Source organism: Vanellus vanellus (assembly GCF_965231255.1).
Source record: "Vanellus vanellus genome assembly, contig: HAP1_SCAFFOLD_125, whole genome shotgun sequence".
In the NCBI taxonomy this organism is placed as follows: domain Eukaryota; kingdom Metazoa; phylum Chordata; class Aves; order Charadriiformes; family Charadriidae; genus Vanellus; species Vanellus vanellus.
This window is the reverse complement of record NW_028127759.1, coordinates 99,461-126,696: the sequence shown is the minus strand read 5'-3', so window position 1 is coordinate 126,696 and position 27,236 is coordinate 99,461. Positions and strand designations below refer to the sequence as shown.

At 48.5% G+C, this 27,236-nt stretch overlaps 3 protein-coding genes across 3 annotated transcripts; 1 reads left to right on the top strand and 2 right to left on the bottom strand.

The window, feature by feature from the left end:
- Window positions 1–1,225: 1,225 nt before the first annotated feature.
- On the bottom strand, window positions 1,226–2,161 carry LOC309685017 (olfactory receptor 14I1-like; the record flags this gene model as incomplete). The annotated part of the gene is made up of 2 exons (XM_082500837.1): window positions 1,226–1,507; window positions 1,868–2,161. The coding sequence occupies 2 exons, from the start codon at window positions 2,159–2,161 to the stop codon at window positions 1,226–1,228; spliced, it is 576 nt and encodes a 191-aa protein (XP_082356963.1).
- An 8,116-nt stretch (window positions 2,162–10,277) lies between these two features.
- LOC309685016 (olfactory receptor 8A1-like) lies at window positions 10,278–11,237 on the bottom strand (the record flags this gene model as incomplete). Its single annotated transcript, XM_082500836.1, has 1 exon — window positions 10,278–11,237. The coding sequence occupies one exon, from the start codon at window positions 11,235–11,237 to the stop codon at window positions 10,278–10,280; it is 960 nt and encodes a 319-aa protein (XP_082356962.1).
- A 14,281-nt stretch (window positions 11,238–25,518) lies between these two features.
- On the top strand, window positions 25,519–26,454 carry LOC309685045 (olfactory receptor 6E1-like; the record flags this gene model as incomplete). Its single annotated transcript, XM_082500861.1, has 1 exon — window positions 25,519–26,454. The coding sequence occupies one exon, from the start codon at window positions 25,519–25,521 to the stop codon at window positions 26,452–26,454; it is 936 nt and encodes a 311-aa protein (XP_082356987.1).
- Between the last annotated feature and the right edge of the window lie 782 nt (window positions 26,455–27,236).

Here is a 27,236-nt window from a genome sequence, read left to right as displayed (position 1 = left end):
CATTAGTAGCAGTAGTAATATTGTTGTTGCTGTTGTTGTTGTTTTCCTTTTCTGTTATTGTTCTATTAAACTCTCTTTACCTCAACGCATGACTTTGGGGGTTTTTGTTTGTTTGCTTGTTCATTTTCTTTCCCTTTCCACTCTTTTTCACCCTCTTCTCCCTTTCCTCCTGGGGGAAGGGGGAGAACTGCACCCGCGGCTGCATGGTCCTAGCTGCTGGCTGGGGTTAAACCACGACACCTGTGCTGAGGGCTCCAGAGCTGGAGGCAGCACTCCATGTGGGGTCCCACGAGAGCAGAATAGAGGGGCAGAACCACCTCCCTTTCCCTGCTGGCCATGCTTCTTTTGATGGAACCGAAGACACGGCTGGATTTCTGGGCTGTGAGTGCACATTGTCAGCTCATGTCCAGCTTTTCATTGCCCCATACCCCCGGGTCCTCCTCAGTGGGGCTGCTCTCAATCCCTTCATCCCCCCGACCTATACTGATATGGGAGGTTGCCCCAACCCATGTGCAGGACCCCGCACTTGGCCTTGTTGAACTTCATGAGGTTCAAATGGGCCCACTTCTCCATCTTGTCCAGGTCCCTCTGGATGCCATCCCATCCCTCAGGCAAGTCAACAGCACCACTCAGCTTGGTGACTCCATCTTGGGTGATTTCTCACTTTGTGGGGCTCCATTCCATGCCCACCCCAGGCAAATGCTGCTTGTGGAGAGCCCAGGGGATCTCCAGGAAACTCCATTTCCCCCTTGAGAATAAAGTTGTCTGTCACGGCTTGTATGTGACAACCTTGGCTATGTCACTCAGTGACCAGCCATTGCTTCCACTGTCACTACATGCTGACGAGTGAGTCCTAAATCCAATCCTCGAGCTCTAAAAGAACCCAAAAGCAACACTCCTTTTGGGGATGCCATTGCTCAAGCCTTCTCCTGAGACCAGCTTTAGAAGTAAGGACCAGTGTTTCTGCATAGCACAAAGTAGATCCCATTTTGTTATAGGGATGCTGTGAGAGTTTCAGTCCTGACCTGGTATTAGACATTGTTATAGAGGCACTAGTGGAGAGATAGTGGGTTAATGCCTCTTTTGAAGTGGAAGGAATCGAAAGCTTTCTGCAGGAAAAATCTAAAAAAAAAAGTAAGAATGAAAGTAAGAATTAAGAGAAGAAAGAGAGCTCAGGACTGGCGTAGAACATCCTATGAGTCATCTGTGGAGAGAGATGGTAATTTTACTGCTGCTTAGAAGGTGACCATGAAATCAGTTTCTGAATGGAATCTTTGAGCTCCTGGTTCCTCATGCTGTAGATGAGGGGGTTCAATGCTGGAGTCATCACCGAGTACAGAAATGACACAACCAGGTCCAGAGATGGGGAGGAGATGGTGGGGGGCTTCAGGTGGGCAAACACTCCAGTGCTGAGAAAGAGGGAGACCACGGCCAGGTGAGGGACACACGTGGAAAAGGCTTTGTGCCGTCCTTGCTCTGAGGGGATCCTCAGCACCGCCCCCAGGATCTGCACATAGGACACCACAATGAAAACAAAACACCCCAATGCTAAACAGGCACTGACCACAAGAAGCCCAACTTCCCTGAGGTAGGAGTCTGAGCAGGAGAGCTTGAGGATGTGGGGGACTTCACAGAAGAACTGGTCGAGGGCATTGCCCTGGCAGAGGGGCAGTGAAAATGTATTGGCCGTGTGCAGGAGAGAATTGAGGAACCCACTGCCCCAGGCAGCTGCTGCCATGTGGACACAAGCTCTGCTGCCCAGGAGGGTCCCGTAGTGCAGGGGATGGCAGATGCCAACGTAGCGGTCATAGGCCATGACGGTGAGAAGAGAAAACTCTGCTCCGAGCAAGAAGAAAAGCAGAAATACCTGTGCAGCACATCCCAAAAAGGAGATGTCCCTGGTGTCCCAGAGGGAATTGACCATGGCTTTGGGGAGAGTGGTGGAGATGGAGCCCAGGTCGAGGAGGGAGAGGTTGAGGAGGAAGAAGTACATTGGGGTGTGGAGGCGGTGGTCGCAGGCGATGGCGGTGATGATGAGGCCGTTTCCCAGGAGGGCAGCCAGGTAGATGCCCAGGAAGAGCCCAAAGGTTAAGAGCTGCAGCTCCCGTGTGTCTGCCAATGCCAGGAGGAGGAAGTGGGTGATGGAGCTGCCATTGGGCATCTTCTTCTTCTGGGCAGGGGGACCTTTTCAAAATGTAAAGACAGTGACAAGTTAGGGTAGAATTCATAGAATCATAGAATGGTTTAGGTTGGAAGGGAACTTGAAGATCACTGAGTTGCAACCCCCTTGCCATGGGCAGGGACACCTCCAACCACACCAGGTTGCTCAAAGCTCCATCCAGCCTGGCCTTGAACACCTCCAGGGTTGGAGCTTCCGCAACTTCTTTGGGACATCTGCTCCAGTGCCTTAACACGATAAAAGTGAAAAATTTCTTCCTAATATAAATCTACCTTCTTCCATTTGAAAGCCATTCCCCCTCAGCCTGTCACTACGTACTCGTGTAAAATGTCCTTCCCCAGCTCTCCTGTAGCCCCTTTAGTTACTGGAGGGCCGCAGTAAGTTCTCCATGGAACCCTCTCTTCTCCAGGCTGAGAAACTCTAACTCTCCCAGCCTGTCCTCATCGGAGAGGGCCTCCAGCCCTCATCATCTTTGTGGCCATCCTCTGGACCCACTCCAACAGGCCCATGCCCTTCTTTTGTTTGGGGCTCCAGAGCTGGAATTCTCTGAGTATAATCTATCCAATTTCTCATAAAACACCCCCAAACCACTTTTACCTTTCCAGGAAGACCTTTTGTGAGCTGAGATTGGTGCTGTCTGAGGGTGCCCCAGAGAACAGGAGGTTGTGCTGTTGGCTCTGCAGGACTCAGACCCGCCCTACAGCAAAAGGAAAATAGGAACTTGGGGTGATCTCAGATTAAATCCACTTTTGATAGCAAAGAGCTGTTCAGCATTGTGGCTCCCAATGCACCCGGCTGCAGAGCAGAGCTGTGGGGATGTTGTTGTGTTCGTACTGTTTTAGTTGCCCCAACACACCTTAGGAGTGTTTTTAAGACAGAAATCCTGCTGCGCCTTGTGGGTCCTGAGACACAAACGGGCTGTCATTGCAGGGGGTTGACTAGGTGACCCGTAAAGGCCCCTTCCAACCACACCATTCTAGGAGTCTACGATTCTGTGGCACTGGTGAGAGCAGAGGAATGCGCCTTCCAAGTGCATCTCTCTAAAGCCCTCAGCCCCTCTAATCATACCTGAGGAAGACCTCAGCTCTGCCCTCCCAGCCAGGGACACAGAGGGCTCATTACAGCTGCCCACAGACAGCTGCCCAGCAGCGTTTCCATGGCTTTAGCACCACGATGTCTTCTCTGTGGGACTGCTAGATAACACAGAGATGCCGTGGGAGAACTGTGTCCTTCTGGAGGGCAGCCTGCAGCCCAGCAGGACCCCTCAAAGAAGGAATCACGTATCTTAAATTTGCTCATCCTGAAGGCACGATCAGGTCATTTCCAGCCGCATACACTGTGATTCCAAGAGCGCCAAAGGCAGACAGGATGCAAGTTGGCTGCTTTTCCTCCATGGACATACGTGCACGAAAGTACGTGCAGTGTTGGTGTCTCATCTGCGCTTCAATCCTTAGCCCCCCCCACCAGGGAGTGTAACAGTAAGAACAAGTGTAGACGGGAGAAGAGGGGATGCCAAAGTACCTCTGCCAGGGCAGGCAGGAGAGGGAGACACAGTCGGACACTTGAGCATATATCTCCTCTGTGGTGGTCAGGTTGCTGGAAAGGCAACTCATGACCAAACCCGCATGACACGAAGGGCAGAGGCTCTGCTGTGTGAGCGAGGGGACCAGGGGTTGCTCCAGGGAAGGCATCTGCACTGTCGGGGAGGGCAGGGAGATGCCTGTATCCCCCTTCCCACAGCATTTCTGGGAGCCCGCCTCTCTTCCTCCCTGCCCATGACTCTCTTACCTGGAGCTTGTCTTGGCCAGGACCTGTTTCTCTCTCCCCATATCTCCTCCCTCTTCATGCTCACAGACCCCATTCCGCCTGCTGCGTGCACAGCTCTGCCCTGCAGACCCCTCCTGGCATCAGGGCACTGCCCAGGGACATCTTCGTGTGCAGGGGTTAACGAGAACCTCAGACAAGTCCTATCAACAAATGGGGTCTCAGAGCCTTGTGCACGGTGGAGAAATCCATTCCCATCTCTCCCTGCCCATCCAGCCGACCAAGAGGAGAAAACTCACAGCATAGACTTGTTCCCTTGCAGGTGAATAGTTCTTTGACATTGTTTTTCAAAAGAACCCTCTGCAAATGTCCTTGGGGTGACCTGGAGCTGGGACCAGTCCTCAACCCTGCAGTTCCCTTGCAAAAGCAGAAGTAATCTGCCTCACTGGCGGTCACTCCTTCCACCCAGAGCTTCTCCACACAGCGCCATGGGAGCTCCCCGGGCAGGCTGAGAGCATACCCTAGCAGGCGGCAGAGCCCCTGCCCCGGCACACAGCCCCCGGGGTGCAGGGACCCTGCTGGCAAGGACAACTCTGCCCACCCCTGCCTGCACACCCAGTGTCACCTCCTGCAGACGTCCCCAGGAGCAGGCAGCCATCGTGCCCTGTGCCTCTGATGGTGGGGCAGGGAAGCCCTGCTCTGGAGCACGTCCTTCTCCTTTGCCCCAGCCATGGAAGGTGCCAGCTGTAGATGGTGCCAGGAGCTGCAGCTGCACTGCCCCGCAGCCAGAGACTTACTGTGCCGAGGGCTGTGGAGATGCCTCCCCGGTGAACACTCTGCTCTGCCCTCGCTGCCTGCAGACAGTGCCCTCAGCCCTGCTGCGCTGTGCAGAGGAGCTGCTCCTGGGCAGAGCTGTCTCTCTGCAGCGCTGCCCGCTTGCCAGGAGCTCCCTCGTCCCAGCAGCCCGGCCCAGCTCAGCAGCAGAGGACCAGCCCACGCTGGCACTGCCTCTGTCCCCTCTGGGCTCCTTGGAGGTGTCCCTGGGGCTCCAGGGGAACCGCCTGTGAAAAAAAATGATGCAATCCCTGATGTTCCCTCCCTCAGCTGCGCAGAGACACTTACTTCCAGCTGTGTCCTTTCTCCCAGCAGAAGAAGAGCTGGCCATGAGTACCCCCTCTTCTTGTCCCATCAATAGCACACACAGGGCTTTGCACACCAGGATTCCTTATGGCAAGTCACCGCTTGCCTGGTGCCACAGCTGGGGGGGCTTCAGCACAAACGTGCAGCAATGATCTCAGCCAGGGGCACAGAAAGGACGAGCTGGAGCCGTTCCTGTGGTAGACAGAGCTGTGACATGGTGGCAGAGCTCAGTCCAGCTGGTCTTCAAGGACAGCCTCCTCCAAGCTCTGCTATAGTCCAGAGCACAATTCAATCTAACCCCGAAAGGCAATTCAAGGGCACCAGAATGAGTGTTTACTCCTTCAGGAACAGTTCAAGGAGAAATAAAGCCACTGTGTGGCCACTGCTGAGTTTCATAAGAACTGGTGCTGATAGATCTGAAATACCCCATGTCCTTTTTGCCTCAGTCTGCCCCAGCAAGGTCTCCCAGGCCTCGGGCTCAAGGATGGAACCTGCAGAACCACCAGCAATGGCTGGGGTCAAGTCCTCGAGCAAACACAATCCTTACCAGTCTATGGACAGGAGGGGCGGAAGCTGAGGGAGCTGAGGGGGCAGCCAGTGTCACAGTGGTCACTCTGTGATTTGGAAGATCACGGAGACTGGGGGTATTGTCTGCTCACTGGCAGCGCCCAAAAAGTGCATGCCCCAAAGGATTAGCAGGGGAGCTGAAGGCTGTGCCCCAGAGCATGTCTACTCAGGGCCTTTTTCTGTGTGTTTGAAACAGAAGGTGACGGGTTTTACCCAAAGCAGATCGCACCTGGCCATCCTCTTTGCTTTCTGTGCTGAAAGGACAGGATTGCTGGGCAGAGAGAGCGGTAACTTTTACTGGGAAGTCAGAAGGGCATTCAGCATCACCCCCAGCTTGTTTCTAACTGAGGACAGTAGAATCTGCATGGGTAGATAAGCAGGTGGGTAAAAAAAAAAACAGCTGAACTGCTGGGCTTGGAGGCACGTGGTTCCTGCGTGGTACTGTGCCTGGAGGTATCTCTCCAGTAGGGTCCTGCAGGGGTTGATACCATAACCTGCCCCATTTGACATGTTTATAATGCCCTGGAGGACATAAGAGTGAAAACTGAGTAGGAGGGTGGTGCTGCACCGCAGCGGGACCCTCCCAGAGGATCTTTGATCTCCATGTTTGGAGGTTTTCAGGTTTCAGCTCCACAGTCACAGCAGACCAGAGTCTGAGGTTGGCGATTTCCCACCCTTTGGTGGGAGGCTGGACCAGAGACCCCAACAGACCCTTTCCCTACAGCCCTTCCCTGAGCCTGGATGTGAGGGTGGCTACAGCAGATGCCCATGGGACAATTCAGAGTGGAACTGTCCTGTGATCAGTGGGTCTCTACTTCGACCTTTAGTTCCAAGCAGGGCTAGTTCTGAGGCTGAGCAGGTTGCTCAAGAAACAGCAGCGTCCCAGTGCAGAGTCTGCACACAAGAGCCACACATCAAAGACGCCATTACAGACACGGGGACAAGGCATTTGACCAGCTCGTTGAACCCAGAAATCGGTATGCCATGCCTCCTGAGATTCCCACAAGCACCTAAGATTTTGTCCAGGGAAGTGTGATTCCTTTTTCGGTGTCCTGCCTGTCTCCGGCCCCATGTGGTGCTTTAGGATGTGAAGAGAATCAAACCCAACCTTTGGACTAGATTAGTTTCATTTTCCATGCTGGAATGCGGGGCAGATGAAGGCAGCTCTGAGCTCTCTGCTGCACAGCTCGGACTTCCGAGAATGGAAACACAGGTAATCTTGTGGTGTGATCACCGATTTGCCTGCCTTTGTGTCTTTTCACTAACCTGGGATCTTTCCGTCGGCCTGAGAAACTACTCCCCTATTCCACCTCCCTCACTTCATAAAAGGAGGGAACAAAGATATGGAGCATGGATGACTTAAGGACACTACTGTAATCTTTACATTATAAGAGAGAGAAAAGATAGTACAACTAATTCCAAACTATCCTTCAGATGCATTCTGATTCTTCCTTCTTTCCAAAACTCAGCCACCTTAGATCTTGAAAGGACTGCCTCAAATCTCTCCAACTAAAATCCCACAAGCCTTCTCTCAGAGAAGGTCTTTTAACCCAGGACAACTCTGTCCGTCACTTCTGCCCTATGCCCAAACTCAGTTTTGCAGTTGGGTGAAGTCAAGGTACTCCCTTGCAACGTCTTCCCTACAAAAGTTGTCTTCTCTTCATGCTGATCCCACTTATATGGCCTCATGTTATGTACAGCTCCATCCTCCTCTTGCAGAGCTCCACTGGGTGACCAGTTTTCCGTTTCTTTCCTGCCCATTCACCTTCACAACCTTTTTGTATTTTATGCGTACCAAATATTATCTGAAGCAACACATTTATTGCCCCCAGCTTCACCCATTTCCAACTGCAGGCTGAGCTATTTCTCCTCTTTGAGCAGACATTGTGCAAAGCTGCTCCAGGTATGGAAACTCACTTAAATGCAGCACATTAATTGGGGCTCAATCAAATATAAAAAACGTATCCTGAGCTAGTTTTTCAGAGACAGTTTCAAAGTGGCAAAGCAGATTCAAAGTGTCTGAAGGAACTGGGGGTTTTTAACCTGGAGAAAAGGACGCTGAGGGGAGACCTTATTGCTCTCTACAACTACCTGAAAGCCAGGTGGGGCTTGGTCTCTTCTACCAAGTAACAAACGATATGACAAGAGGAATTGGGCTTGAGTTGCACTGGGGGAGATTTAGATTAGACGTTAGGAAAAACGTCTTGACTGAGAGGGTTATCAAGCATCGGACCAGGCTACCCGGGAAGGGGTTGAGTCACCATCCCTGGAGGTATTGAAAAGACATGTAGGGGTGGTGCTGAGGGACATGGTTTAGTGGTGGACTTGGTTAACAGTTGGAGTTGATGATCCTAAAGGTCCCTTCCAACCTAAACGATTCCATGATTTTATGATTCTATGATTCCATGATTCTATGATTCCATGATTCTATTCTACATAAATTCTGAGAGCCAAGTTACAAAGAAAGGGAAAAATAGGTGAAGCTGTATTTTCCAGACTCACTAATTCTCTGTCAGTAAAGAGAAGGTCCCACAACCTGTGGGAAGTTTTCATTAGTTGTCCCTATGGGAAGTTTTGTTTCTTGGGTCTCTTGGCTCGAGCCTGCTGCGTTCCTATTTCCAGCAAGGGCAAAGTTCCCGTTCAGGTATCAAACTTTTGCCCATCCTGCCCGGAGAGCCAGGACAGTTGTGTCACACAACATTCAGTGTCAGAGTGAAGATGGAAAAGAAGTGTGAATTGAAATGATTTGTCCTCCAATGGAAACTCAAATCCTGAGCTGGCTGGACCACATTGGCTGCAGTTAGACATAAGTTACCTGAGACAAATGTGAGTTCAGACCTGGTTGGCAGAGTTTCTCACAGCCCTCACTGAGGAGAGCAGGGTGTTGCGAGAGGGGAGCAAGTATCTGTTCCCCAAATCCCAAGGTAGTGCCCAAAACATCTTTCCCTTGGCCTCTGGCATCTCATGTCTTGACATGCAAGAAATGCTGGGCCTTCTGTCAGTAATCCTCCAACAATCCTTCAGGCGGTTGTGTGAGTTCCCTATCAGTATCTAAAAAGAGTAACACCCTCCCCCAAAACTAAACAAACAAAAGCCCCACCAATCACAAAAAAAACAATCCAAAGTCACCCACAAACATTAATTTGCCTAAATCTAAATGCAGCAGTTTGCATCTTGGACAGCTGCTCTGGGCAGTGCCAGTGAAATCAGTATTTGCAGCGTGAGCCGTGATACCCCATCCTCAAGAACAAATCCAAAGCAGTTCAGAGGAAGGGTGGTCTTTCAAAAGGCACTGTTTGAGTCCCCAGGTGGCATGGACACTGCTGATTCCCCACTCCAGAGCGGCAGAGGCTGGAGCCCTTTTGCAGGATGGACTTCTTGCCAGGAAGCCACAGCTATGGGGGTGTCTCACCTGGTTCTTACTGTCCCTTAGCTCAGCATCCATTTCCGTGTATTTCACTCTTTTCTATGTCTACTCTTTCTATATGTCGGAATGACAGAAAAGCAAACATTTCCTAAAAGTTTGTCATAATGTCCTTGATATAGACAAGAAGCCCATCAACCCTGGAGGCAGCCAAGAACATTGCCATGAGCACCAAGAAGATCCAAGAAGCTCAAGGCCTCTTCTGAAGGGCAGCAAATTCTTGCAACTGTGATTTGAGCCTGGAAGTGGGAAGGAATTTTCGTCTGTGCTTGGAGGAGGAATAAGTGTGTTGTGGCAGTATGTCAGTGCCGAAGGCCCTTGCGCAAATCAGGGATGATGGAGACATTTCCATCTTGTGTGCGTGCCTCAGGGCAGGAAATGGGGCATGCCCGCTGCTGGGGCTATCTTTACTCAGTCATGCCTCAGGAGCTGACCTTGTTCTCTCAGGCAAGAAAGAAGAAAACAGGAGGACTGAGTTTGCCATACCTCAGTCAGCCAGTGGGAAACAAAAAAGTAAAGACATTGGGAGAGGAGGGTCGGAGAGGGGGAGGCAGATTAGGAGAAGGAAAGAGGGGGAAAAGTGATGATTGCTGTGTTCAAACATTGGGAAGCCAAGACCCAGCTTGTTTGCCTGTCTTCTGAAGATGGATCTTGGTTTTTCTTTCGGGGGGAGAGGGGGCGGAGGTGTGTGACCCTGTCAGACTAGCTTTCACAGTTGTCGTCTGCTAGGAAGCCCAGAGAACACGAGGGCTGGCATGCATCTACTGGAATTTAGACGTGTCCACTAGTGGGTCTTGATTCAGCTGCCCACTTCTCACTGCCAATAGGGAGGTGCCCTGAGGAGTCCCAGGCATGCAAGAATGGCAGCCCTCAGCTTGGCTGGGTAACGGAAGAGGAAACAGCATGTTTAGCGTAAGTTTTCTCCCACTCCTGGGCAGGTGTGGCATTTCACAGCTCCCACCTGAAGGATCACAATCGTGTTTACTTTAAAGAAGGAAGCAAGCCAGGGAAGATTTGACACTCTTCAACACCAGACCTGTATTTCTTTAAGACACAAATTCATCTCTCCCACTTCTCATTCCACAACCAGTCCACAGATTCTGCACTTCTAAAGATGGACCTGGGACACAAAATATGCACTTACGAATTGTCCATGCTTGGTCAAAGGAGACCCACAACCTGTGTCTTCCTGGTGGATCTCAACTAGTATGAGCTCTCGACGCAGGCCACAGTTTTTCTGAGTGCATTTCCTAGAGCCCCCTTGACCTCCCTGTTCCGCAGGCTGTAGAGGAGAGGATTGACCATGGGCGTGAGGATGGTGTAGAAAAAGGAGAGCACTTGATTGAGCTGCCTCAGTGAGGCTGTCCTGGGTATCATATAGACAACGACGAGGGTGCCATAGAAAACAGTGACCACCATGAGGTGAGAGGAGCAGGTGGAGAAGGCCTTCTGCCTCCCCATGGTGGTCGGGATCCTCAGGATTGCAGCTATGATGCAGATGTAGGATACCAAAGTGACTACAAACGGGACGACTACATCCAGAAAACAGATTATGAAAGTCACCAGTCTAAGCACGGTGGTGTCACTGCAGGCGAGCTCTAGCAACGGGGCAAAATCACAGAAGAAGTGATCAATTGCATTGGGACCACAGAAGTGTAACTTGGAAAATTGTCCAGTGACTATGGTAGACATCAGTAATCCTGCTAGCCAGGACCCAGCCGCCAGCTGGAGACAGAGCTTCCAGTTCATGAGGCTTGCATAGAGCAGGGGTTGACATACGGCCAAGTACCGATCATAGGACATGGTGGCCAGCAGATAGCACTCAGCACCTGCAAAACAGCCAAAGAAAAAGAACTGCGTCATGCAGCCTTGAGCAGAAATGGTTCTGTCCCTGGTTAGGAAGCTGGCCAGCAGCCTGGGCAGGATAGTGGAGGTATAGCAGATTTCTACACTGGATAAAGTCCCCAGGAAGAAGTACATGGGAGTGTGAAGATGCCGATGTGCCACCACCAGCACAACAACGAGGATGTTGCCAAACATGGTCACCATGTAGATCATGAGAGAGAGGATGAAGAGAGGCACCTGAAGCTTGGGGACGTTACTCAGTCCCAGCAGGAGGAACACCACTGGTGAGGTCTGGTTGTCCCATTCTTCTTTCTCCATGAGGTGCTGTAGGACCTTCTTTTCCCCATGAGGCAGGAAGGGAACCTGGGGAAGGGCATGTGTTTCTGTGTTTTTTGTGAAAATGAACTGGGAAGAAGTCACTGCCAGAGACAACATGGAGGTTTTCCCCCATTTGACTGAATTCCGACTTGGTTTAGGGGCACTATTCCTGGCGAAAGGGCAAGAAAAGGTTCTTTGAGAGGGCCAAACTGCTCTTCTTTGAAGAATCTCCTTTGATTAGAGAGGTGAGTTGCCGCATCGAGGTGCCTATTTCTGTGGAATGAAAGAGAATGTTCATTTGATCACATTAGATTGTGATGCGTGAAGTTATTGCCAGGACTCCCCAGCATAGGTTTTAGCCAAATCCTGCTTTCAAGCAACAGAAAGATGGGCCAGAGAGGAAAACTCCATCATGCAAAAAAGCCTTTAGGGGAACGCATCGTGCCATAGACAGCTTCTTTCCACTGAGGAAGAATGGACACCGAAGAGGGCTAGAGGTCTCAACTCCCTGAAACATTGGCTTTCTGATGACGCAATTCTGTCCCTGGACAGTCCATCTCTTTCCACTGACCAAGAGTGGTCAGGACTTACTAGCTTGGTAGCTGAAGGCACTGCAAAGGGTCTGTTAGACAGGAGACTCACAGGCAGATATGAACTTGGGAGAGAAGGGTGGGGAAAACGGGATTCCAGAGAAGAGGTACCTGAGGTTCTAAGCCAAATGAGGAAAAGCGATGTTGCACAAGGAGGAGGCAAAAAGGACAGGGGTGACGATCATTTGCTGGACATCTCTTCCTCCTCACCTTACATTTCTGGGTGCATTTGGGCTGCCTCCCTGCAGCAGCGCAGCACCTGGACCTCAGCATTGCCATCTGAGTGCTCAGGGCTCCCTGTTCAGCACTGCAATGAAGACATAAGAGTGTCCTGGGGGTGAGTGGGGGCTGAGGCGATGCAGGATCCTCATGAAGCACAGGTTTCCAGTAAATACCTGATACACACCTGGTTGCCTGCCCAGGGAACGCCTGTGGCTGAAAGAGAAAGCCTAAACCACCTCTCCGGGCTTCCATAACACTCGGGTCAGACAAAACACTGTCCCTGATGATGCTCTGCCTCAAACTTCACACATTTGACAGAGAGTTGGAGATGGCCAAGGCAGGCACCTGGAGAGCCCAGAGAGTTCCTGGGACGGAGGAGCCCTTTGACTCAGTGATTCAGTGCACCTACAGTGGGATGCATTGTTCCACAAGGTGCTTCCATGGGGAGGGTGCCCCAGAGTCAGTGCTCTCAGTAAATCACACCCCATGCGGATGGCTGAGAGACAGCTGTGAGAGAGCTGAGGCATTGAGGTGAAGCCCTAAGACACAAGCAAGATGGAGAAAGAGACAGAGAGAGAATAAGAGTTGAGACATTAAAGGACGTGTGTTGGCACGCTGGCCCCATACCCTCCTCTCCAACCTCTTCATGTCCACGGAGGTGTCCGAGTGCCCATCAGCTGATGCCCCGCAGCTCTGTCTCTGCACTGACAACCACGCTGCCTCTATCTGTTCAGTGGTGTCAAGGACCCAGGGAGGGTATCCAGAGGAAAGAGTGGGCTGGAATAAGAAAACGTGCAGGACAGGGCTGTACCAAGACACATGGCCCCACTTCCTAGTGGCCGCTGTGCAAAGAGCCATTGGCACATTAATGACACCCACCTCAGCAAACCCAGCACCTACCTGTAGTCCCCAGCAGGATGTCACAGCCCTTCCTCTGAGGGGAATGGAGCATGAAAGGCAAGGTCGGGGGCTATCTCCTGCCTCTTCCCCATTCCACCCTCCCCTTTCCAATTCTGCCTGCAGACCCTGACCCATGGCTTAGTCACTGCTCTGTCCTTGCACTCACCTGTCACCATCTCCTTCTGAGAGTCTTCAGCAGCACCTGAATATCCCCTTCTCTGCAGTGCCTCCCAGGTTTATAGAAGAGGCTCCTGAAGGTTCCTGCTGCAGCTCAACTCTCTGTGTCACAGAAAGTGAGCCCTGTGCAAGTGAAGCCCTGGGGGGATGAAAGCCCTGAGCTGCCCTCCCTTGGACCTCTGTGCTTTTCGGAGGCGGGAAACGAGCTGGGGAATGAGCCGTGATCTCTTCCAGCTCACGGAGCAGAACTATAATGAGATGCTCCTCACAGCTTCTCCTTCTAGACTCCACGAATGGTTGTTGGGGAGGGAGGAGTGATTTCCTCCAAGCTAAGGAGACTGGGAATGTGGGACAGGATAAGTCCCTCACAGGGGTGCCAGGCTCTACCCTTTAAGGAGAGAGGAAACCCAAACCTTCCCCAGAGGCCAAGGTGCTTCACTTGCTGGGGACTAAAGTGAGCTCAGCTGCTGATCTAGAGTGACAGTTAGGACTCCACCCTCCTAGAGGAATGGTGCACAGGGTTCTGCTTGGCTCCGGCTTTAGGTTAAGGGAGCTGACTTAGGTTCAGCTCTGCTGACTTGCTCCTCATGACAGGTGGACCCCTCAGGTCTCTCCTCTGAGTGCAAAGGGAGAGAAAGACCCTGAGACATCATTTAGGGTAGCAACTGCACAGAGCATTGTCTCCAGTGGAGTCAGACTTGGTGGTCAGGGCTGTGTCCCAGTAGGGTCTTGAAAACTTCAAGGAGTGGACATTCCATAGCCTGCCTGGACAACTTGTTCCAATGTCTGTCTGTCTGATGTTCTTCCTGTTCCAGGTCAGAATCTCCCGTTTCAGGTTATAGAATCATAGACTTCTAGGATGGTTAGAGTTGGAAGGGACCTTAAAAATCATCTTCTTCTAACCCCCTGCCATGGGCACCTTCCACCAGTCCAAGTTGCTCAAAGGCCCATCCAGCCTGGCCTTGAACGCTTCAAGGTATGGAACATCCACAGCTTCTCTGGGCAACCTGTGCCAGTGTCTCACCACCCTCAGAGCGAAGAATTTCTTTTCCCATATCCAATCTAAATCTCCCCTTTTCCAGTTTGAAGCCATTCCCCCTCGTCCTATCACTACATGCCCTTGTAAAAAGTCCCTCTCCAGCTTTCTTGTAGGTCCCCTTTAAGTACTGGAAAGCCACTGTAAGGTCTCCCTGGAGCCTTCTCTTCTGCAGACTGAAGAACCCCAACTCTCTCAGCCTCTCTTCATAAGAGAGGTCTCCATCCACCTGCATCATAAGAATGGAATCATGTAGTTACCAAGGCTAATGGTTTCTTCACAAGCAGAGTCCTTTTGTAACTGTAAGGTTGTAGCCGTTCCTGGTGGGGGTCTCTGCAGATCCGTCTCTGATCGCACATGAAGCCTTGCTCCAGATGTGCCCCAGCTGTTGGTGGCTCTTGATGTGTGTGAGGCCAGAGGGGGGGGACGAGGGGCCCATGAGCAGCCCTCCCTGAGCAGATCCCACCACCCTTCAGGCACATTAGCTGAAGGGGGGTTTAGCAGGTGGGTGGGACAAGACAATCTCCAGAGACCACCTCCAAAACCCTACCAGTGTGATCCTGGGATTCTGTGAGTGATCTGGTTTGAGCCAGTGCACCTGAAGGAATTTTTTCCTGGATGATATTTACGTTCACTCTTGGCTCTAGTTAAGGTCTGACCCACGCTTTGACTCCAGGTGAGCTTTTCTGTCAAAAACAAGAGCATTTTTCCTTTCCCACTTGGGTTCTGATAGTGACTCCCAGACACCTTGGCCACCTTTTTCCTCTACAAGACAGCTTGCTTCCAGACACTGCTCCCCTGACTGAAGGGAGCTGAGGGTCCTCACTGGTGCCTACCTGATGCTGGTGGCAGCTGAAGAAGCGTGTCCTGATCAACCTGTGCAGGTACAGTCTGGAGAGCCCACTTCGCCAAGTTGTACCATGCTGTTCCTCCAGGAGTTCTTCAGCTCTTGCAACGTTGAGGTCTATGGTCAGCAGGGCCCTGTGAGCCTTGTGCAGAGGGCAGGAGAGAGCCAGTCAGCCTTCTCCAGCCCATGAGTCTCTCTAGGAGAAGACCCAGGTCTGCCTTAGGCACTGGTTCTATCCAGTTCCTGGACGCTGGTCTTCATGGTCTCCTCATTGCCTGCACCCAGGCATTGGAGTCCTACAGGCCCTGCTCCAGTTGCTGGAAGACAGACCTTGTATCCTCCTCACCAGTGATTCCAGCTTGAAGTTCACTGCCATTCACACATGCCCACTGTGATAAACTCAGTATCGTTTGTTCACCAAACCTAAAAACTTACATTTCCACAAGAAGGCAACTGCTTAACAAGAGGTGGCAAGATGGCCAACATTTTACTGTGTAAACAAGATATGCATGATTGTGCAGGCAAAACTAAGCTGCAGGGTCAAGTTATGTAGACAAAGTATAATAAATTGTGAAAAGACTTGAAGGAAAGAAACCTTCACCCCAAGACCACTGGCAATACTAGTGTTTAAGATGTTAATTTGTGTAATTTAAAGGTGTTCGTTTAGTACTGCCAGAGTTTTAGAGATACCTATAGCACTTAGATAAATACTTTGAGAAAATGTTAGATGAAGAATCCTTATAGAATTTACTAACTCTTTAGAAAAAGGGGGGGGGACTAAGTCAAAGATATAGTACTAATTAACTAGTAGTAATTCATAACCTAAAAGACAGGCCTGATAAAAAATGGACGAAGCAAGAAGTCTTGAGGCATTGCCAAGGACAGCTCCTGATAACAAATAAAAGAAGGCCTTGAAAGGCGGCTGAAACCAACCCTGCAGTCTGGACAGAGACCAAAAAGAAAAACTGAGTCTGCGCAGGGACAAAAAGTTACTTGAAGTGATGAAGAAGAATTTGCAGCCTTCATCCTCAAGACCCTCAGCGACCACCACCACAAAGCATTGCGCAAGCGCAGTTAGGAGGAGTTTATGAAAATGACTTCTTAAAGCTAATTTTAATACGAAGCGGGGATAGGTTATGCATATGTATAGCCGTATTAAGAGATCTTATGATTATGTAAAAAGTACCATATATATTTGAGAAAGCCGCTGCATTGAGTGCGCGCCGTCGGTGGAGTGAGACTCCCGGGCCGCCCAGCGCTGTTTTGCTTGCTGCCGCTTGCTAATAAATACTCCAAATTTTAATTGACTCTGTCTCACGTCAATTTTGTGAGATCAACTTATAACAATTTTGGTGCCGTGACTCGGATGGAGGCAATCTGGTGAGAAGCCCCATACAGGGAGGCGCCCCGCTGAAATTCAGCGGCCCTGGCTGGGTGCTATCGCATCACATCCTCTACCGACGAACCCTAAATTCGGCAACAAGCAAAAGAAAGCCGGCAAACCCTGTAATCTTTGTGCACGAAGCCCCGAACGAAGACGCAGGAACGCGTGAGTATAGGCCGGTTATCCGTTCGGTTGGGGTTGGGTATCCCGGAGTGTGATAATGTGAGACGTCCACCGGACTTAGTAGCCCACCGGACGAAGCGAGTGCGGACCCCTTAGTAGTGCGGTTCCCATCTCCCGCGAGGGACTGGGCCACGAATAGGGGGAGCGTGTGTGTGTGTGTAAGAAGGCACTCCGGAAGATGGGACAGAGGAAGAGCAAGCCCTCTGATCCCATGGGTGGATTGGGACCTCATGTGAAACCCCCCCCAAATACCACCAGATGTGGATTGGGACCTCATGTGAGACCCCCCCCAAATACCACCAGACAGTCCGTTAAGTTTAATGATCAAGTATTGGGATGATTACCCCTCTAGGCGGGGTAAGAACAAAGTAAAATTGATCCACTATTGTATGGAAATATGGAGAGAAAGAAACAAATAAGAAAAGGCTTATATTGGCCAATTTAGATTTGTGATCAGTCTGACTATCTTGGTGCAGATTAGTAGTAAATGGCAAATGGTTTAAGATTTAAGTTACACGTAACTGGCTATTGTTTTAATTGGAAAATCTTGTGGTGTGAGTGAGAAGTGTAATGGGCCCTTTTATATGACTGAGTGAGTGTTTGAGTGAGTGCGGTGCAGAGTTTGTGTGTTCACCCTAAGTGAAAAGGATTTTCATAATGGAGGAGAGAGAACATCGACATAGTCCAGGCGCAGACATTAAATGACTACTACAGCAGCCAAACTGGACTAATCAAGACACTGAACATAAAACTCATATGGTGGATCTGCGCACCAGAGTTGTTCAAGAAATTAAAAAATCTGTTCCTTAGAGACAGAATATAAATAAAGCTTTTAGTGAACATCAAGGGAAAGATGAACCCCCCACTAAATGGCTAGACAGATTGCGACAGAATCTGCAACTCTATTCAAGGCTAGATCCCACCACCCCTGTGAGACAAGTTCTGTTGAAAACTCAGTTTGTGGTAAAGTCATGGACAGACATTAGAAAGAAATTGATAAAGTTAGAAAACTGGCAAGAGCAAGGATTAAACGAGTTGTTGAGAGAGGTATTGTTCTCGCCCCTCACTCTCGGGACGAGATTGAGCACGGAACCATTGGTTCCAACTGCAAGGTGTCTTAAACCGAATAGTGGTGTTGCACAAAGAAGCTAAAGCTAGAAAGAGAAAAGGGAAAGCTACTGTTTGTGCTGTGCTGGGAGCGTGCCTGGCGGCTGCGGTGAAGGACAAGAGGCAGGCGCCCTGTCAAGAAGAGGCGATAGTTGCCTCAATACAAGCGGCACTGGCGCCGCTGCAGGAACAGTTCCTAGAAACCAAGCGGGTGCTAAAGGAAGAAAAGAGCAAAAAAAACTTAATATTGAAAGAGAAGCTGAGTTCAGCTCCTGAAGGAGTCAGACACCCTCGCTGAGACAAAACTAATGCCAAAGGGAAAAGGGGTGCGCCCAATTTATCGTCAGGAAGATAAAAACACCACAAAACAAAAACCCAACTAAAAGACGCCACAGATAACACCCCCACATGTATCCACTGATAAAAACAGAATCCCCTTTACCGCCACTGAATTAGCCAAACTACGGAAAGATTTTGCTAGGATGGCAAAGAAATCCGAAACCGAATACGTGTGGAGTATATCCCTGTCGGGAGAGAACGGAATCATTTTATCAAAAAAGGAGCAGAAGGATATTGAGACCCTGGCGTTTTCCTCACAACGGGCGACCTCCGAGCCCCATGGTCTCTAACCCAGAGAGCCGCATATTAGTCGGGGGGTGGGGGGGGCTGAACCCATTGAAGAGGGGGAAGTGACTCAAGAATTAATAAATTACAGAAAGAAATATAAGCCAGTAAGTCGGACTTACCAAAAAGCAGAAACTAGAGCAGTGCGGACGGAGGAGCAGGCGAATAAATCATTGTTTAGGTTTTTTTTTTTCTGGGAAAAGCCCTGATCTTAAAAAAAAAAAAAAAAAAAAAAAAAAAAGAGAGAGACCTCTGTTCCAGCAAGAATTGTGGCAAATAGAACTACAAAAGGAGGTGCCCCAAGACTTAATGGATGGGGCTCCCCACCAAAAAGCTAGAGTTCCTGGTGCGGAGGTGGTCTGAACAAAGACCCCCGCTCACACTGAACCCATCTTCGGCGCCACCCGTGGACATAGAAGAAGGGTTCAAAGGAAACAAAAAGGTGGCAGAAAGCTAAATCCTCCGCCCCCCCAAGGTGAGAGGGGAGGCAGAGGGTAAATGTTTATTAGACAACTCATCTGCAATAATAAAGGAGACTTACTAATTACAGTTGCAGTAGAGCCAAGGAAAAAACCCGTGACTTTTTTAATTGATACAGGGGCCCAAATTACAGCAATTAATCGGAGTGAGGTAGAACAGTCGGCATCTCGGCCCCTTCTAAACACCTAATAGTACTAAATGCTTTGGGGAAAACCCAATCTGTGCCCATGACTCCAGTAATCTTGTGGCTACCAGGAGAAGAAAGTCCGGTAGACACCATGGCGGTTATAAAGCCCTTCCAAATAAATCTCCTAGAAATAAATGTTTTGAAGAGAAGACAGTGGCGGGACACCCAAAGGAACTTACAGTCTTTCAGCATTCCTCAGGTTAAAAGGCTAACCGAGAATTTCAGTGTGTCAGTGCGCCTGCTACAAGCGGCGCCTCCCCTCCCCCCTTCCCGCTTGACTAATGTGAAACCCTACCCGTTACCCCTGGGAGCGAGGGAGGGCATCACCCCCGTGTTAGAAGATCTGAAGAAGCAGAGAGTCGTAGTCCCGACACAGTCCCCCTTCAACTCTCCCATATAGCCCGTGAGAAAACCTAATAAGAAATAGAGATTGGCTGTAGACTACCGGCGCTTCAATAACAATACGGGCCCATTAACGGCTGCCGTGCCAAACATCGCTGAGTTAATCGCCACCATTCAGAAACAATCTCACCCGGTGATAGCAACAATTGATGTCAAAGACATTTTTTTATGGTTCCGCTGCAACCTGTGAAACAGGAATGCTTTGCTTTCACGTGTGTGTGTGGGGGGGGGCAGCAGTATACGTTTACTCGACTGCCTCAAGGATGTAAACACTCCCCCACACCAGCTCATCATGTACTGGCCCAAGAACTTGAAACCATTCACATACAAGAAAGAGTTAAAATTTACAAAGACCCCACCCCTGACGGGGTGGCTCAGAGCGCCTCCATAAAAAAAAAAAAAAAAAAAAAAAAAAAAAATAGTATGCTCAAATAAAACACTATTGCGATTTTTTGTGACAAAAGGAACTGCTAAAATACTGCCTATCCAAGATGAGGCGAACTTAGATAAAGAGATGCCCCCAACTTTCCCTTGTGATCAAAGTCGCTCCCCCATTCTCAGAGCAAGTTTTAAATGCATAGTTTACTGATGCTTCATCGAAGCGAGAAGAGAAAGTTTAGAAGTACCGGGCTGTGGCCCTTCAAGTAAAAACCAAAAAGCAAATCATTACAAGAGAAGGCAGTGCACAGGTGAGAGAGCTAGTTGCAGTGTGGAGTGTGTTTCAAGGTGAGAGACAGACTCTTTCTCCTGTGCATGAAAAGGAAGCAAAAGTTAATAAAGAAAAGACTAAAAGTGCAGAGACCGCCTTTAAATATTACAATTAAATAAAGTATTGATCAAAGTCTGGAAAGAATCATCCCTGACTCCCTGTTGGGAGGTACCTTTTCTTGTTTTACTCACTACAGATTCTGTTGTTCGGACTGCTGAAAAAGAGTGGACTCACGCAAGCCGAATCAAGGACCCGTTCGAAGTTCCCATTAGGAGGCAACAGGAAGCCCAGACAACCTAAAGGTTACCTTCCAAAGAAAGACAAATGAATGAAACTGTCTTTTGTAGAAATCCTAACTGTATTTGTTATCCCTTTGTCTAAGTGTAAACTTTGTAAAGAAAAGTGGTGGGTCCACTGCCTCTATGGGTATCCTCTTAGTAGTATTTGCCATGAATGTTATAACTACAGACATTACGCATAAGAGTTGCAACCGGGAAAATCATAAAAGAATCTAAGAAGTAGTAAAATATCTTTGCCAAAAGCATGAACCCTGAGAAGTGTTGTCTCCATGCAAATGAACCTTGTTTAACAGAGGCCAAAATTGTGCAGGTGACTTGCGGACAGACAGTGTCTAAGATAGGGTGTAGAGCTTAGGAGGTAAAAAGTAAAAACTGACAAGCATGTAAGTCAAGGTGAGCTAAATATGAAGGAGGTTCCCCTGAAAAATACGACTGCTGCCGAGAAGATGGTACCCCTCGCTGCTCTAAGCAACAGAGTAGGCAGAGGAAGAGGCAGAGGCGTACTGCTGTGGGGATTGAGATTAATAAACCACCTCCAGAAATGACCCATATAGCCCTTTGACTTACAACTCCCAACCCAAGCAACCTTAAGACTTTCCCGAAGTCTACACACTCTCCCAGGAAACAAAAGTAAAAAAAAAAAAAAATAAAATAAAATATATATATATATATATAAATTGCCAGAGATATTGAAATACCTATAGCAAAGGCAAGAGCACTCCACCTTTCTCAAATCTGCAAATAAGTCTGTGTACAATAAAAGTGTTGGTAATGACAATAAAGCAACAAAATAGTTGCAATTGTAAAAAGCAAATTAAAAGCAGCTCATTTAATGCTTATAAGAGCCAAGTATGAACCCCTAAAAAAGATACCAAAACCAAAAGAGACCTTTATTTTAAGTCAACAAAAGCTTAAGCGGTTTGATGAACAAAATAGTAAAAAAAAAATAAAGGGGGGAATTGTGATAAACTCAGTATCGTTTGTTCACCAAACCTAAAAACTTACATTTCCACAAGAAGGCAACTGCTTAACAAGAGGTGGCAAGATGGCCAACATTTTACTGTGTAAACAAGATATGCATGATTGTGCAGGCAAAACTAAGCTGCAGGGTCAAGTTATGTAGACAAAGTATAATAAATTGTGAAAAGACTTGAAGGAAAGAAACCTTCACCCCAAGACCACTGGCAATACTAGTGTTTAAGATGTTAATTTGTGTAATTTTAAAGGTGTTCGTTTAGTACTGCCAGAGTTTTAGAGATACCTATAGCACTTAGATAAATACTTTGAGAAAATGTTAGATGAAGAATCCTTATAGAATTTACTAACTCTTTAGAAAAAGGGGGGGACTGAGTCAAAGATATAGTACTAATTAACTAGTAGTAATTCATGACCTAAAAGACAGGCCTGATAAAAAATGGACGAAGCAAGAAGTCTTGAGGCATTGCCAAGGACAGCTCCTGATAACAAATAAAAGAAGGCCTTGAAAGGCGGCTGCAACCAACCCTGCAGTCTGGACAGAGACCAAAAAGAAAAACTGAGTCTGCGCAGGGACAAAAAGTTACTTGAAGTGATGAAGAAGAATTTGCAGCCTTCATCCTCAAGACCCTCAGCGACCACCACCACAAAGCATTGCGCAAGCGCAGTTAGGAGGAGTTTATGAAAATGACTTCTTAAAGCTAATTTTAATACGAAGCGGGGATAGGTTATGCATATGTATAGCTGTATTAAGAGATCTTATGATTATGTAAAAAGTACCATATATATTTGAGAAAGCCGCTGCATTGAGTGCGCGCCGTCGGTGGAGTGAGACTCCCGGGCCGCCCAGCGCTGTTTTGCTTGCTGCCGCTTGCTAATAAATACTCCAAATTTTAATTGACTCTGTCTCACGTCAATTTTGTGAGATCAACTTATAACACCCACTAAGAACAGAGGATGCGCCCGCACAGAAGGTAGTTGGAAATCGGCTCCAATGAGAACACGGGACACAGGCTACTGCAGGGCTCCATCAGAGAAGCCTGCTGACTAGAAACCTGTTTCCACTCACACGGTCCCTTTTTTCCCCTTTGCTCTGTTTTCCTATTTTGTTGCCAAACCACTTTCCTGCTGGTTCTGTTTTCCTTTACACTCAAAAGGAGTTTTCCAGGGCTACACACAACAGGGACTTATGCGAGAGTCCCGATTTCAGGATGTATATAGCAATACACGGATTATGGTGCTGTAGGCATCCTAGTCAAGGGAGGGCTTAAAGGGAAATTGCAAGGAGACTTTTGCAATGGCTGCGTGGGTCTGTAGAAGAGATGCTTCTGAAATGATCATAGAATCATAGAGTGATTGAGGTTGGAAAAAGCCTTTAAGATCATCGAGTCCAACTGTTAACCTAACACTGCCATGTCCAGCAGTTAATTTTGAAGGTGACTCATTTTGGCTCATTTTGGAGCTGGTTAATTCTGAAGGTGACTCATTTTGGCTCATTTTGGAGCTGGTTAATTTTGATGGGGGTGACTCAACTCAATCCTTTGGTCCCATGTCAATCCCCTCTCTCAGACCAGTGTCTCCTCTTGCCGATGTAGATGATGAGTTGGGAGGGTCCCTGGACCACCCAGGGGATTAATGACTGAAGTGCTCTGGCTGCACACTTGCACAGGCTTGATGCCCAGCTACACCACCATGAGAAATGTAACAGAATTCATACAGCTTTTGCCAGAAATATCAGTTCCTAGCTGGCAGTCCAGAATACCCATGCAAACCAGCAAGGCTGGAGAGGCATTTCCTGAGTCTGAAGACAAGTGGGCTGGATCAGTATTTGTTTCATGCCACTGGGTAAAAACACAGAGAAAAGCAGAATCCTTACAGAGGGCAGTTCTGGTCTCCCATTTCAAGAAGGAAGAGGAAGCCCAAGAAAAGGGAAGGAAGGGTCAAAAACACAACAAGGTATTAGTTACCCTTGTCATGCATTCAACTGACTGGGTACTGAAATTGATCCTCACAACCGTACCACATCTTTCCTGAAGACCTTTCCAGTCATTCCAGAGTGGAAAGTCCTTTTCACACCGCTTCTGGTGATTTATCTGCTCACTGTCACGGAGAATGCAGTCACCATTGCCGTCATTTGACTCTGCCGCTATACCACACCCCCATGGATCCCTTCCTCAGCACCTTGTCCTTCTTGGCCATTTGGTTCACTTTGGTCATTCCCCTAACATGTTTGGCAGTCTCTGTGGCTGCTTACAAGTCACAGACCTTCTCCTCTGTCTTCCTGGGCCCAGCTGAGTTTAACCTATGTGCTGGGATGTGTTTCCTTTGCTGCAGGGCCATTTGCAACCCCTCATACTACTCTGTCCTTACAAACTCCTGGTTGTGCTCCATGCTCATCTTTAGCTGCTGGGGAATGGCATCTCTGTCCATGCTCAGCCCACCAACTTGTATGCCATCGGACCCTCTGTGCCCAGTGTAGAGACTGCTTCTTCTGTGGCATCGTCCCTTTGCCGGGAGCAGCCCGCATGGGCACCAGCTACTATGAAACATTAGCGTTGCTCTCTCCTCTTATTTTCAGATAATTTAGGTGTCACCCAACAGAGTAAGAACACACAACCCTTTGGGTGTTTGAACTGACCCAGAAAATGGAAACTGGGACTGTGACCTCTGATTCACTGACTCACTATGCTCATCCTGCTGTAGGTGACTGAGCCTGAGCCGCATACAGCCAGTGGTTTAACCTCAGAAAGTTTTCCAGGCACAGCCAGTGCAGAAATTCCCCTGTGCCAGACTAGAGGCAAAGAACAAGCCGGGCGATTGGGTTCTAAGACAAGCCTGAGCCCCAAGCTCAAATGTCCATGCAAGCATGGGGCACCGCCCTATACTGAACTTCCCATTTTACTCCTTGGGTAAGTGCTACCCATTCTGCCCTGGACAGAGCCTGTGGGGACAATACAGTCTGTGGAGAAGCTTTGCATCCCTGCTTCAAACCCACCATCTCCTCCCCACCCTCTCCTCCCCTTGCATTTTGAATCATCCTAACTTTGGGGGTCATCTGCTCTGCTTCTTTCTATGTCTAAAAGCAAGTGCAAAGATGAAGGGGAAAACATCAGTCTTCATTGCATGTATTTTTTCTTGTGCTTCCTTCTGTTAGATGTGTATTTTGATGTAAAAAAAGAAAACCCACTAAGTTAATGAGTCAGAGATTTGAGACTCGAATAATGAGTTTCATGTACTTCATTGCAGGTGCCTATGAGAACTTGTTTCCCCAAGGCTCCCTCTACAGTCAATGGAGACACAAGAAAATGCTAGAGACTGGGTCCTCCCAACCCATAACTGGCATGCCAAAGAAAGATTACAAATCTCTTCCAGACACTCTTCTCTTGCCCTGCATTTAGGTCAGGACATTTGGTAGTAATAGCAATGAGCCGCTGTTTGGAAAGCACTGCATTTCGGCACAGACGAATGTCAGAGGAGACTGTGTGACAGAGTGTGTGGAACCATGGTAAATTTCAATCATTATTTAGAATACTGAAGAAGACAAGTTCTATGTGGTCCCTATTCCACCCCCTCCCCCTTTCCTGAAGAAAGCAAGAAGAGAGCAAGAATCTGTGGAAGAGAGCAGGGGATTACAAAAGAGGTGCTTGATATTACTTGGTTTGAAATCAACAAATCCTCAGGGATTCCTAGCCCAAAAAGGCAAGTACTGAAAAGTACAAAAAAGAGCTTTCAACATACACATTTGATTTGATTTGATTTGATTTGATGTTTAACATTTGTGCAATAGAAGAGATGAGTTTGGCACACAGGTATGACAGACGTTTGCAATAGGTCTGAGTGAATTTGGAATTTCCCAGGAATGGGCTGAAATGGCTAAAAGCCTCTTTAAAATCTTCTGTTCTGCAGAAAGAACCCTTTGTGAGTGTTTGAAAAAGGTAGAAAGAAGACGACAAATGCTCTGGGGACTCTAACTGAAATGTAAAACATAAAAGCCAGGGTGTGAGAAATGCTTGAAGGACTATCTCTGTGTTCTATAGGAAGACTGCAGGAAAACAAAGGCGTAGAAGAGGAAGGATAGACCTGGTCATCCAGACCATGAAATTATCACACTTGGCTTTGTGCCGTGTTCCTGTCTCGGCAGGATGAACTGAAATTCAGCATGGGACCAGAAAATGAAACTGCAGTTACTGAGTTCATCCTCGAGGGTTTCTCGGGGCTTGATCAAAGACTACAGCTATTTCTCTCTCTGGTCCTTCTGCTCATATACCTGACAACAGTGATGGGGAACACAACCATCATTTTCCTCGTGTGTGTGGATCACCGCCTGCAAACCCCCATGTACTTTTTCATCAGCAACCTGTCCTTCCTGGAAATCTGGTTTACGTCCTCCACGAGCATCAAATTGTTTGTGATCCTGGGTTCTGGTAGGAGAACAATCTCACTAAGCAGCTGCTTTGCCCAATCCTATTTCTATTTTGCCCTGGGCTGTACAGAGTTTGTTCTACTTGTTGTCATGTCCTTTGACCGCTATGTTGCCATCTGCCAGCCTTTGCGTTACACTGCCATCATGAAGCCTCAGCTCTGCGTCCACTTGATTCTTGCTGCTTGGGTCATGGGCATCACACTCTTGACTTACCGTCCGGTCCTCCTCTACAAGCTGACTTTCTGTGGTTCGAACAAGATCCATCATTTTTTTTGTGACAACTCCCCCTTATTCAAATTGTCCTGCTCTGACACCAGCCTGATTTGGAAAATAGACTCGGTTTTATTTTCGTTTGTCATTCTCGGTTCCTTATGTTTAACTCTGACATTTTACATAGGCATCCTTTCCTGTATTCTACACCTCCCAGCAGCCTCCGGCAGGAAGAAGGCCTTTGCTACATGTTCTTCTCATCTCACCACCTTGGCCATTGTATACGGGAGCTGCATTGCTCTCTATGTGCATCCTTCAGGAGATGTTTCCTTGGAGGCAAACAGAATGGTAGCTTTGCTGAACACTGTCCTGTACCCATTCTTAAATCCATTCATCTACAGTCTTAGAAACAAGGCTGTGATACTGGCCCTGAATGAAGCCATTGCCCGTGCAACACGATAGCTTTTGCCTCAATCACGATGCCTTTCTGGACAGCAACTCCAATGATCTGCTCTCCTATGTTAAATAATACCAATGAATATGCATATAACCTCCAAACGCAGATGTCTCAGGAGATTTATGTTCTCATTGGATTGTTTTAGGTTGAGTGATAAGAAGCTCATCTGCAACTGAAGAAGGCACAAGCAATGTCAGGGGTGTAACTCACTTAATGTCCTGCTCCCCGACCCACCACAGCAGAGCCACCAGCTCATCAAGAGCCCATCTCCAGAAATCGAGAAGAGCACAGAGGCACAGTGGCAGATGGAAACCCCAATTACAGACTCCTGAGGAAGGAACATCTCAGCTCAGCTCCTTCCAGGGCTGCCCTGGAACAGCCATCAGCCCCAGGTGTGAAACCCATCAAGATGAATCACAGAGAGCAGCTCTCTGGATCACCATTTGGACTACGGGGATTGTTGCCTAGGGCTGTAGGACACATTATGGGTACGCTCCTTTTGATGCAGCCCAGGATGTGGTTGGCTTTCTGGGCCAGTAGTTCCCTGAGCTGCACTTTTGGCCTCCTTCAAAGTTGGGTCCAACACTTGATTGTCCTCTCTCACAAGACCTCTACAAATCCAATGACCTTTCAAAAATTACATTCCACAGAATTATAGATCTTCCCCTGTGACTTCATTGCCACTATTCTGCCTGTTAATAAAGTGGTTTTAATTTCCCTCAAATTTCAGACCTGTATCACCTGTTTATATACAATGACCATTTCTAAAGTCAGCTTTTCAGATGCA